The sequence below is a fragment of the Gymnoscopelus microlampas genome (assembly GCF_963454915.1).
Source record: "Gymnoscopelus microlampas genome assembly, chromosome: 10".
Taxonomy (NCBI): domain Eukaryota; kingdom Metazoa; phylum Chordata; class Actinopteri; order Myctophiformes; family Myctophidae; genus Gymnoscopelus; species Gymnoscopelus microlampas.
This window is the reverse complement of record NC_139947.1, coordinates 11,324,706-11,336,980: the sequence shown is the minus strand read 5'-3', so window position 1 is coordinate 11,336,980 and position 12,275 is coordinate 11,324,706. Positions and strand designations below refer to the sequence as shown.

General features: G+C 43.9%; 2 protein-coding genes across 2 annotated transcripts in view; both read right to left on the bottom strand.

The window, feature by feature from the left end:
* The window catches only part of uckl1b (uridine-cytidine kinase 1-like 1b), a 476,626-nt gene that overhangs the window by 39,721 nt on the left and 424,630 nt on the right, over positions 1-12,275 (bottom strand). The window lies entirely within an intron of this gene.
* LOC311052925 (sodium- and chloride-dependent creatine transporter 1) overlaps positions 2,110-12,275 on the bottom strand; it is a 44,680-nt gene continuing 34,514 nt past the window's right edge. The window contains exons 10-13 of the mRNA XM_084068233.1: positions 11,928-12,030; positions 11,106-11,206; positions 5,517-5,687; positions 2,110-4,312 (exon numbers count right to left, since the gene is read on the bottom strand). Of these exons, the coding sequence (XP_083924359.1) occupies positions 4,184-4,312; positions 5,517-5,687; positions 11,106-11,206; positions 11,928-12,030 (504 nt within the window). The 3' untranslated portion in view covers positions 2,110-4,183. The remainder of the gene's footprint in view (positions 4,313-5,516; positions 5,688-11,105; positions 11,207-11,927; positions 12,031-12,275) is intronic.

Sequence of the window (12,275 nt, the reverse complement as noted above, 5' to 3'; positions counted from 1 at the left end):
GGTCCAATGGGAAATAATCATCTGTTGTCATCACTTATCTGTCAGCTGACTGAAACTGTGAACACTTGCAGTAGGTTTTGAATATTGTGTTTGTTTGTTTGTTTTTTGCACTGCTAAAAGTATGTACGTGTAAAAAAAAAAGAAAAAAAGAAAGCATGAATGAATTGTATTAAACTTGGCATGTGATTTTGGCTGCTATGCTTTGAGACTGTATGCTGTGTGTGGAACTAGCACATTTCCTTGACTGCACTCTATCACAGTGGTTCTCAACCTATGGGTCTGGACCCCCAGGGGGGTCCCCCACATGATTTTGGATGGGGGCCCCAGATGACAGTGAAGTGACAATTTAAGGGCTTTTAAGACTTTTTTAATACCAAAGAAATCAATTCCTGCATCAAAAGTAATCAACAAAAATACTATAAAAACGAAATGGTCAAATAATATAAGAAAGAGGCAAAAATCTTGAAAATAACCGATCTACATGCTCACAGCGACTCACATTGTGAGCTTGTAGATCTGCTATTTTCACAATATTTATCTGTGGAAACGAGTCAAACTGAATGCCTCAACTCCTACATTTCAAGTGCTTATCAGGGTAATCAAATTATGATTATTTTGGGGGTCACGGTCTGTAAAGGTTGAGAACCACTGCTCTATCACAGATTACTGAAATAAAAAAATGTGTCTACAGGTATAAGAGTATAAGTAAAAACGATGATTACATTTCTTTAACCGAAATATCCTTGATTTTGTGTCTTTTTGTTTTTTTACATGTATTGATTGATTGATGTTTGTATTGACAAAAATGCATATACATGAACATACAGTATTTGTACATATCACAACACACACAAAAACTGGAGAGCTTATTTTCATTGTGTAGGTTTAACATTTCCATCCATTCCATAATAGTTTGTTGTCTGTAAGAGTTGACAGCTTTCTGAATTGAGTCTGCGTTCATGTAAATAAAAGAGCCAAAATAAAAAAGTACAATGTTTTCCATCTTGTCTTTTATTGCGTCTTTCTTGACATCTTGGCATCATGTCTCTATCCCCTCCCATCCCTCTCTTCTCTCCTTTTTCCTCTCATTGACCTTCCATTATGAAACTTCTCTCCATAAAACAAAATGACACTTTGATGGAGGTTTGGGTTGTGCAGTTACCTTTGCAACGATGTAACTCTAAGTATTGGAGCAAAAATAACATCTCATTAAATGAGATGTTATTTTTGATATTTTTTGATTTTTTTTTTGTTGTTATTTTTTAGCATGTCGTGCATAAAACATAAAATAAAACGATATTTTCCGATGTTACATTTTTATGCTATTATCTACCGATAATATCGGACATCCCTAGTATGTAACATTACAAAAAAACATTTTTTCTTGTTGATTTTACATTTTCAATTAGGAAGTCAAGTATCAAAGTCATATGATACCTTGCCAATATTCGAAGTTACGTCATGACAAGGTAAGTACACAACCCAAACCTCTACCAAAGTATAACTTTGCTTTAAGGTGGAAATACTGATTATCATCCCCTCCCCAATTAGTGTTGACACTGATTCACAAACCCATATGATACACTGGACACATAAGTTAGTTCATAATAATACACACACCTGGAAGTGTTTGATGTGTTTGTGGGTATTTTCTAGCTTGTTTGCACATGTTTACAAATGGAAGTTAGTTTTGTACAGTTAATACAATGGGTAGTATACAGTTGGTAGAAAACAGTGGCCGTTATGACTCAGGGGTCTTCAACGTTTTTCAGTCCAAGGACCCCGTTCATAGACTTGTTTGACAACACTATCATCAGTGTTGTGTTGTGATTCATGTTAATGTGTATTTTAAGGCATTTAACCACTTAAACCATCAATACTTAGTAAACGTGACCTTTGACTCTGTACTTGGTCTGCTCTCCCCCCCCCCCCCCTCTAAACCAAAAATAGCCCATCTACAAGCTCACAATCTAGCTTGTGAGCTTGTAGATCTGCTATTTTTGGCTAAAGTTCTCCTCAGAACAGGAATGCTTAGTGGTTAAAGTAAAAAATAAATAATCCTATCAAACAAAGATTTGGCGCACCCGCCCCCCCCCCCCACTCTGAGGACCCCCTAGGAATCCCGGACTCCCCTGTTGAAGACCCCTGTGTTATGTTAATGGGAAAATGAACCCAATAAGGTACGTAAGACACTTGCTACCGTGCTCTCCAAGCAAACGCAAACCCATCCTGTAAACACAGGTACACTCGCTCTCACACACTATTGTCTCACATACACACACACACACACACACACACACACACGCACACGCACACGCTGAAAAACCCTGGCACGTCCATAACAGAAACGAGGTCTTTGCATTCATACGATCCCAAAGATCTGTCAGTTTATCATTCATTCAGCACCAAATGGCGTGTGGGTGGGGTTGGTTTGAGATGGACGAGGCTGGCTGATAAAGACACTCAGACGGAGTGGGAGTGGAGGGAGAGTAGAGCCCGACCGATGCTCCATATTTGGGAATCCCGATTTTGGAGAGTCCGGAGAGTCCTAATAGACCACTGATTGCCGACGTTTTTGTCCGACATTTTGTAAAGAAAAAAATTGGAAAATTTGTGAGCTTATAGACCTTTTTTTTTTTTTTTTTTACAAATTTTGCCTGGAATGACCAGATTTAAACCCATTAAAACCGGTAAGGCATCTGTGTCATTTTAGATTTTAACGTTGGCTATTAAAAAATAGCAGATGTGTACAAGCTCACTACTGATTTGGAAGGCATTTGTAGAATCGGCTGCATAATTGCACATAACCCATGTGTAAAATAAATAATGGCCCAAAAGTCAAATAATGGCCGATTATTATATTTGGGTCTGGCTCTAGTGGTGTGGGGGGGGGGGGGGGGGGGTGATACTGCAGCTACACTGTACGTCACCTCACACTCACGGGACAAGACGAGACAGGACAGCACTGAGGCAGGAAGCGGGGGGGGGGGGGGGGTGGGGGGGGGGACAGAGCCCAGAAAGCAGAGCGGTAGGGAGGGGACATGTGTTGTGTTCAGTTGTTTTGTGTTGTGTGTGTAGTGCTGTCACCATTATGTGTGTTGTGACTGTTTGTGGTTGGTGGGAGTTATTTTTGAGTCTCATCTTTGGTCCATTACGTCCAGGGATTTTCATATCGATTTTTTCAAATTTCTTTTGTTTCTCCTACCAGGCTAGTGCAAAGCTATATGTATTTTACATGTGTGTGTGTGTGTGTGTGTGTGTGTGTGTGTGTGTGTGTGTGTGTGTGTGTGTGTGTGTGTGTGTGTGTGTGTGTGTGTGTGTGTAAGGGATGCATGATATTGACATTTTTGTCGATAATGATAATTCCCATGGTTATATTGAGCGATAGCGATAGCGATACCTAGTATATCGATATTGCAATGCCAGTTTACACCAGTAGGGTTTACTGTACAGCTGGCATACTGTAACTATGATGCTGGGTGCAGATGAAGAGTTCTGGATAATTTCACTTATCCACCATTTTTTTTTCTTCTTATAAATGGTTCGAAACACTCCCACATTAATCCGTTACCCTATACCCTAAAATACCCTATATACCCTATATACTATCCAAGCCTACGTTCATCTTAATGTAGGTCAAATGTCATAGAGAATGGCTGAGAAAACCATGAAAAATAAGTATGACATAACAGGTTGTTATTATTTGGCTGGTGTAGTATTTCAAAAACTAAGAAATAGGAGTGGGAGAAATTGGCGCATGCAGTAAATACTGTATTTCGATGATACGGAGAGGTACACACCTTTCCTTCTCATACAGACCGGCCTTTGACCGTAGAGTTTTGCTTAGCATCATTCAAGTCAAGTCAAAAACTGTGTTTTTCCCCCACCAATCCATCAACGTGGTTGGCATGTAATTAATGTGTCATTGTGACGCCACATATTGGGAATAATTTAGATATCTGTACAATACTGAAATGATGATGGATATATCATGCATCCCCAGTGTGTCTGCGTGTGTGTGTGTGTGTGTGTGTGTGTGTGTGTGTGTGTGTGTGTGTGTGTGTGTGTGTGTGTGTGTGTGTGTGTGTGTGTGTGTGTGCGTGTGCGTACGTGCGTGTGTGTGTGTGTAAAGATAAAGAAGGGGGCCCTTGGCTCTGTGTTCTGGGGCTCAGCTCGTTCTCGCTCAGATGACACTCTCAAAGAGCAGTGTGCTCTTGCCTCCTGCAGGGGGCAGCAGTTTGGCTTCGGACTCAGGCGCCAGGTACTCCAGGTGGTGTCTGCCCCACACCGGGGCCGTCAGGTGCTGCCACCGCTGGAGAGACAGACAGAGAGATAGACAGACAGACAGAGAAAGAGGGAGACAGATACGTGGTTTAACCCATTAAGGCCTGATGTTCCGATTCTCCAAAATTCTAAATAAAATAACATGACTGAAACATTTTGTCAAGCCTAGTCCTAATCTGTCCTATAGTCCTAAACAGTGTGAAAGGACCCCCCCCCCCCCCCCACACACACACACACACACACACACACACACACACACACACACACACACACACACACACACACACACACACACACACACACACACACACACACACACACACACACACACACACACACAGCACAGCCAGCTGAAGAAATCACAGATTGAGGCTTTAACCTTTTGCTTTTACGAAATATCTGAGAGAGACCAAATATCTGAGAGAGACCAAATATCGGAGAATGAAAAGACGAAAATAGCAGATCTACAAGCGAGCTTGTAGATCGGCTATTTTCGGTGCGCGACATGTTTCCAAATGACTGCAGTCAGTCGTGGCGCCTGAGAACTTTAATCCATGCAGATAGACAGACAGAGACAGAGGACTGTAAAGCTGTCCTTCTGGACCGGAGAGTACAGCACCCCATTCTAGTCTCTTCTAATGAGTAATGATACGATCATGTGAAAACATGGCCAACGCCTGCGCTGAATTCCTCAGTATTAATTTCACGCTGGAAATGGACCCAAACATGGATCCGTACGGGTTCCAATGTTAATGTTTACATTCTCACAGTTAAATTAACACTGTCCAGGGGGTCGTAACCCACGGAGACGGATTCCTCCTGACTATCAACAGCTGCAAACAGAAACACACGCACACGCACGCGCATCGCGCACGCGCATCGAGCACGCGCACGCGCACACGCACACGCACACGCACACGCACACGCACACGCACACACACACACACGCCAGAACTCATACGCGCACGCACGCACACATAGGTTTGTATTACTATACTTGCGAGGGCATCACCCTGCTAGGCATTTTATGAATGCCATTTTTAAGCCTAACCCAATGCCCATATTTTATGTCTAACTCCATCTAATTGTAATTATCTAATTCTACTGGGACGTTTGGCCTTCAGAAGTATAGCTGGTAATACATTTACACACACACACACACACACACACACACACACACACACACACACACACACACACACACACACACACACACACACGCGTGGACTGACCTCCCGCAGAGAGCCTTTGCAGCGCAGCATTTTGTAGAGGACGGTAACAGGGATGCAGAGCATGGAGGACAGGGCCAGAGCCCAGCCCAGCATCTCCCCCCACCAGGGGTACGTGTAGGTCGTGTTGTAGGTCAGGGGCTTGTAGTTCATCACATGGAACAGGAACACTCCCTGTGCAAACCACCAAGGTCAAAGGGTCAACTCGTTTTGAAGCTTCACACCTACCTAACTACACAAAGACACAAAGAACTCCACAACCAAAGAATAGATACTCCTGGTCAAATATATTACTCAATTATACAAGCGAAGGCTTCTTAGGAGAGTTTTGTACATGAGTTAAAGTACTGGAGTACTTGCTTTTAAGTATTCAAAAGTACAAGCTTTAAAAAAAATATATATATACTCAAGTATACAAACTCAAATAATTGACTTTACTTAAAGGATGACTTCACCCATTTTCAACCTATGTTCATATAATTGGTCCTCACTAATGCTGCTACTAATTTGCTACTCTACTGTCTGTGTATCAGAGGAGGACTGTGTGGACAGTTCAGACACCCGCCTATCCGTGACATCATCATTAGGCAGGTTTTTGGTTTAAAAAAACACTGCAATTTTAAATGTAGCTCACAGCGCAAGTTCAATAAAGAAGATCACTGAGTTGTTATGTCCTGCAGCCTGGCAGATTGGCAATCTGCAGCCAGTCCGGCAATCTGCAGCCAATCTGCCAACCTGCAGTCAATCTGCCAATCGGCAGTCAGCCAATCAGGCGGTTGGACTCCGCCTTTAAATATCACTGCCTCTCTCACTGGTTATTCTCGTCCCAGCATGCAGCAAGCAAAGCATGCTCTCTCTGTGGCTCTCTCACACAGAGCTTACAAACAAAGTGTGCGCTCTCCATGCTCTGCGGCTTACACACACAGAGCTGCAAGCGGCAGCTCATCAGCTTTTTCTCTCAAATAATATTTTCAGGGTTACTTCAGATCTGATGTTTCGCGATGAAGTTTTTACCTCACTCCTTCCATGACTAGGGTTTCTCTCATCAATCACCAGCTGGTGCTACAGCCTTATCCAACAAGCTGGCCACACTCCTTCCAGGTGCAACGGCTGCCTTCATTCCATCCCTGCTTTCAACAGTTTGTGAGGCTATCACGAATGCTATAATGATTCAGCTAATGCTGACTGCTCTTGCTACTGCTACTGCTACTGCTGCTGCTGCTACAGCTAATGCTAACTCATGTCTGCAATGATCACTGCTAATGCTAACTCCATTCAAACTGCTGCTAACATAACTGCTAATCATCACAGCTAATGGTACCTTTACTCAGGCTACTGCTAATCATGTCAACTACGCAATGTCAACTGCTGCAGTCATGAGCCAGCAAATTCTGCTAAACTGCCTTGCTACTACAGCTTCAGCTAATGCTGCTATTATGACAGTAATCATTATAGCTATGCTACGTCAAACTGCTACTGGCATGAGGTCAGTCATGAGTCTGCTAACACTGCTGACTGCATTGCTACTACAGTTTCAGCTAATGCTAATGCATTGCTACTACAGCTTCAGCTAATGCTACTTTCATTCAGTCTGCTGCTATCATGACTGTAAACATTACAAGTATACTACTTCAACTGCTATCATGAGGCTAGTATTGAGTGTGCTTATGCTGCGTCTGCATTGACACCAGGCATCTTTAGGAAGGATGGAGAAGAGTGAACCATCTCATTGTATTATGAAAAAAAAAGAAAAAAAAAAGCCGTGTTTATGCTTCAATTGCTTTGCTATTACTGCTAAAGTCAGCTAATGCTATTTGCACTGCTATTTGAACTACTGCTGCAAACATGAGGTTAGTCATGAATCGTTTTTGCTGCTGACTGCATCTACAGCTTCAGTTAATGCTACTTTTACTAAAGCTGCTGCTATTATGTCCTAAACATTTCAACTATTCTACATCAACTGTTGCTACCATGAGGTTAGTAATGGGTCTGCTCATGCTGCGACCGCATTGCTACTTCAGCCTTAGGTTGGATAGATAAGAGGGGTCCATCTCCGCGTGTCTTGGAAAATTAAGCTGTCATGTCCATGCTTCCAAATTGCTTGCTATTACTACAGTCAGCTAATAATATTTGTTACATTACTGCAAGCTCAAGGTTGGTCATGCGTCCGCTAATGCTGCCGACTGCAAAGCATCTGAAGCTAAACATACTCAAACTGTTGCTATCATAAATCATTTCAGCTAAATGCTACTCATTCTCAAACTGCACTATCATGTCTGCTAAGCATTAGAGCTATGCTACGTCAACAGCTGCTGCTACGAGCTAACGCAACTTTTATGCTAATGCTACTTTCATCTGCTGCCTGCATGATCAAGTTAATGTTAAAGTTGCTGTTCTAAAATTGCTGCATCGTCTTAATCTTCACATTAATGCTAAAGTTGCGCATTCTCCTAGCTCCCCTCTTATCCTTCTCTCTGCCGGCCCAGCTGGCCCTATACGAGCACGCCCCGGCTCCCGCCCCTAGCCTGAGCCTCCTCTGCCGGCTACTGCTGTCCATCACTGCGTGGTCGCCTCCCTGCTCTCTAAGAGCTCTAGCCTCAATGCTGGCTATACTTCTCCTCCCGACCATCAATGCTTGGTCGTTCCGCTCTTAGGAGCTTAGCCTCAATGCTGGCTAGATTTCTGCGTCCGTATTAGAGTCGGACATCTATGCTATTTCTAGTAGCTTCTCCCTCAATGCTGGCGGAATTTCGCTGTACGTCCAGCCCCTTCTATGCCATTTCTAGTGGCTTAGCCTCAATGCTGGCTAAATTTCCGACCGTCGCTGCACGGTCTCGCTGTGCTCCCTAGTAGCTTTAGCCTCAATGCTGGCTTAATTTCTGCGTCCGTGGATATTCCGGACATCCTATGCTATTTCTAGTAGCTTCCCCCTCAATGCTGGCGGAATTTCACATGACCGAAAAGGGTCAGTCTACGAGCGCCCCACCGGCCACTCGCCTCACCGGCCAACTCGCCTCACGGCCAACTCGCCTACTCGGCCAACCGCCTACCCGGCCTCGCATCTCCTAGCCAGAAACTGGCTACTTTAGTGGCCAGAGGCCATCCTATGCTATCCACTCTCTCCCCTTTTGTTTTTCCCGCTAGTTGCCATTCCATTGCTCGCACATCTCGGTTGCCGTTTAAAGCTTTCTCTTTCCTCATCTATCAAATCGTCACGGTGCTTCTCTCAACCTGACTCTCTTTTATTTTGGGGCTCTCTCCTAATCCTGCTCGATTAAATGCAAACTGAGTCTAATCGCCGATTCTTGTACACTTCTATAATAATTGTTCCCTTGTTCCAAAGTGGCGTGATCTCTATTCTATTGAAATGTACTGTAGCTCCATGTGCAAAACAGGCTTCGCAGTTCCATGCTCACGGCGGTGGTCCGTGGCCGCGTGCAACTTCAGACCAGTTGCCCCAGCCACTGAGGAGAACTGGGCAGGTCCTATACGAGCATGCCCCGGCTCCCGCATCTAGCCTCCTCTGCCGGCTACTGCTGTCCATCACTGCGTGGTCGCCTCCCTGCTCTCTAAGAGCTTTAGCCTCAATGCTGGCTATACTTCTCCTGACCATCAATGCTTGGTCGTTTCTGCTCTTAGGAGCTTAGCCTCAATGCTGGCTAGATTTCTGCGTCCGTACGCGGACATCCATGCTATTTTAGTAGCTTTAGCCTCAATGCTGGCTAAATTTCCCTGGCAGGTCCAAACTCGGCCTTGCCTCGCTCTACTTAGCTTTGCAGAATTTAGTAGGATGTGTTAAAAATATTTATATTCATGTATTGTCGGATAAAGGTCATGTCAACAGGTAAAGGCTGTTGCAGTGGCGCTAAGGACTCGCTAATCCCGTGACGGAGCCTGGGTAAAGCTTTGCGCAATGCTCGTACCTTCCTCTGCGTGACATGGACTTTAGAAAACTGCATATAGGAGATTAGAAAAATAGCGAAGGATCCAATACTCAAATCCTCAAATTCACTGCATCTAACCTGTCATTTCTCAGTCCGCAGCATCTCAGGAATTACTCTACGTTATCAGTAAGCTACACGTTCAAAATATCTCTGCTTCTAACCTCTCATTCTCCTTTCAGTCGGCGAACAAGCAACCCACCCCCGACGGGTATCTGCCAGTAGGCGTCAGGAATTACTCCAACTTAACGTTAAACTACATAGCGGATCATCCCATATCTCCAGTTAATTCTGGCCATCCCTTTTCAGGAATACTTCAGCGTTGTAAAGAATTTCACCTCTCCTCCTCATGGATTGGTGGTCTTCTGTCCCTATGCCATTGCCTTGTTTATCTATCCTGATTCCGTTATCAGCTTAAACACTTTGACATGCTTAATAACAGTTTCAGCTTCATATAGCTGGTGGTGGTGGTTTCTCACGTCATTAAGACGCCTTGAAGGCCTCTAGCCTTTCATTGCCGTCTCAATATCTGTCGTCACTCTCTGCTTAACACTCAATCACGGCTCGAGAACATAGGCAGTTCTTCATATCCTGTAGCTGGTCATCCTGATCCGTCCTCGATCCTAGTAGCGGTGCGGCACTGCTCAGCAGTGGACATTCGCTCAGGATTCCCGAAGTTCAGGTCTCCCGAAGTTCAGGAATCAACAGGTTATTCTGTTTCATTTCAGGTCTCACCTGCCACGGTAAGACGTTTTGGGGGGTTGTCCCTATTAAGCATATTCCATACTATGTATGTTGCATATGTATGATAAATGTTAATAAGGTCTAACCGCCAACATGCTTACGTCAAAGTGCCTACTCAATAAATTCCCTTTTACAACAACTCGATCTCTCTCTTGTTGAAATGTAGCTCACAGCGCAAGTTCAATAAAGAAGATCACTGAGTTGTTATGTCCTGCAGCCTGGCAGATTGGCAATCTGCAGCCAGTCCGGCAATCTGCAGCCAATCTGCCAACCTGCAGTCAATCTGCCAATCGGCAGTCAGCCAATCAGGCGGTTGGACTCCGCCTTTAAATATCACTGCCTCTCTCACTGGTCATTCTCTTCCCAGCATGCAGCAAGCAACCCACCTCCAACCCCAAACTCCACCACGTCTCAAGCGCCTAGAGTTAAGAAGGAAGGAGGGTCTCCGCACTGCCACCACCAGCGTCTAGACTCCTGGGATTCTCCCCATCATTCATTTCTCATACTTATGTATAGGGGGGTTGTCCCTATTAAGCATATTCCATACTATGTATGTTGCATATGTATGATAAATGTTAATGGAGTCTAACCGCCAAAATGCTTACGTCAAAGTGCCTACTCAATAAATTCCCTTTTACAACAACTCGATCTCTCTCTTGTTGAATTGTATTTTATTAACGCGAGAACGATGGCTTCCATTATAGCATGCAAACGTTCCAGGAATAGAAAGCCTGCAGTTTTTATTAGCTTGGATTGAGTGATGTCACTGGTAGGCGGGTTTCTGAACTGCCCACAGACCTCCTCTGAGCGACAGAGTGAGTAGTCAAAAATGGTACCATATTACAATGAGCATTCATGAGGACCAATTCTATTTATAGACACACACACACAAAGCGTGTAAACATACCGCACAAACAAGGGGCGTGATGTAGGACCAGCACCACTTCATGTAGGGTAAGGGCCGATAGCCAATCATACGAGCCACGTCATCCATGAAGCGATCAGCGCCTGGCAGAGGGAGACAATGTGTGATTTGATGACAACACGCTGTGAACCGTCAGAGTCCTGTTCCCCTCTCAGTGACCGGAGGATGAGCCGCAACAAGTGTGTGCCTCATAATTTACAATTTAGGCATTAAGCAGACGCTCTTAAAGGGATAGTTCACCCAAAAATATACACCCCATGAAGACTTGAATTCATGGATATTTTTTTTGTTTTTGTCGCATTCCTAAGCCAATAATTTGATAACCAGCGGCCCGGTAGGCAGCGGTTACTGTAGGAGACACAAAGGAGACTCTTTGTGTCTCCTACCGGAACCGCTGCCGGTCATCAAATTATTGGCTTAGGAATGCTACAAAAACTACAAAAGTCTCCATGGGGTGATTAATCGATAGAAAAAAAGTCATTTTGGGGGTGAACTATCCCTTTAATCGAGAGTGACTTACAGTAAGCAAGGTAAACACAAGGTAAACCAAGAACCTATCATCAGTCTAAAAAAAATCAAATATAATATAAAAAAATATATAATCAGTACATTGAAACAACAGTATACAAAACTATATATGTCAGGTCAACAAATGAACCTGGCATCCGTCTACATAACATGCTATCTATATTAAATTTTAACCTTTGCATAAGACCGCAAGGTCGTCGAGGCTAGGGCTAAGTGCTACGGTAAGTGCTACGGGCTGAGGTGGAGTCTGAAGAGGCGAGTCCTCAGATGACTCACCATAAACCCAGGCTATCACCACGCACTCCCAGAAGGCCTGCCACAGCAGAGTGATGCCACTGGCAGAGTAGTAGTCAAACAGATGGAACACATACATCCCTCCCTGGAAATGAATGACACGACCAACACAAAGAGGATGCAGGTTGGATGCTGGAAGTTGGTTACACAGGTCCACTTTTACATAATCATCTCTGGAGGGGTGGAAACCTCATACTGTATGTCCAAAACTATTACATAAAAAATTAGAATATGGCTAATATATTTGTATTTACTATCTGCGGAATCAGAGTTAGACTCAATTCAAACCTGTTTTCTCAGGGGCAAAATATCATTTAAAACAAAACAAAA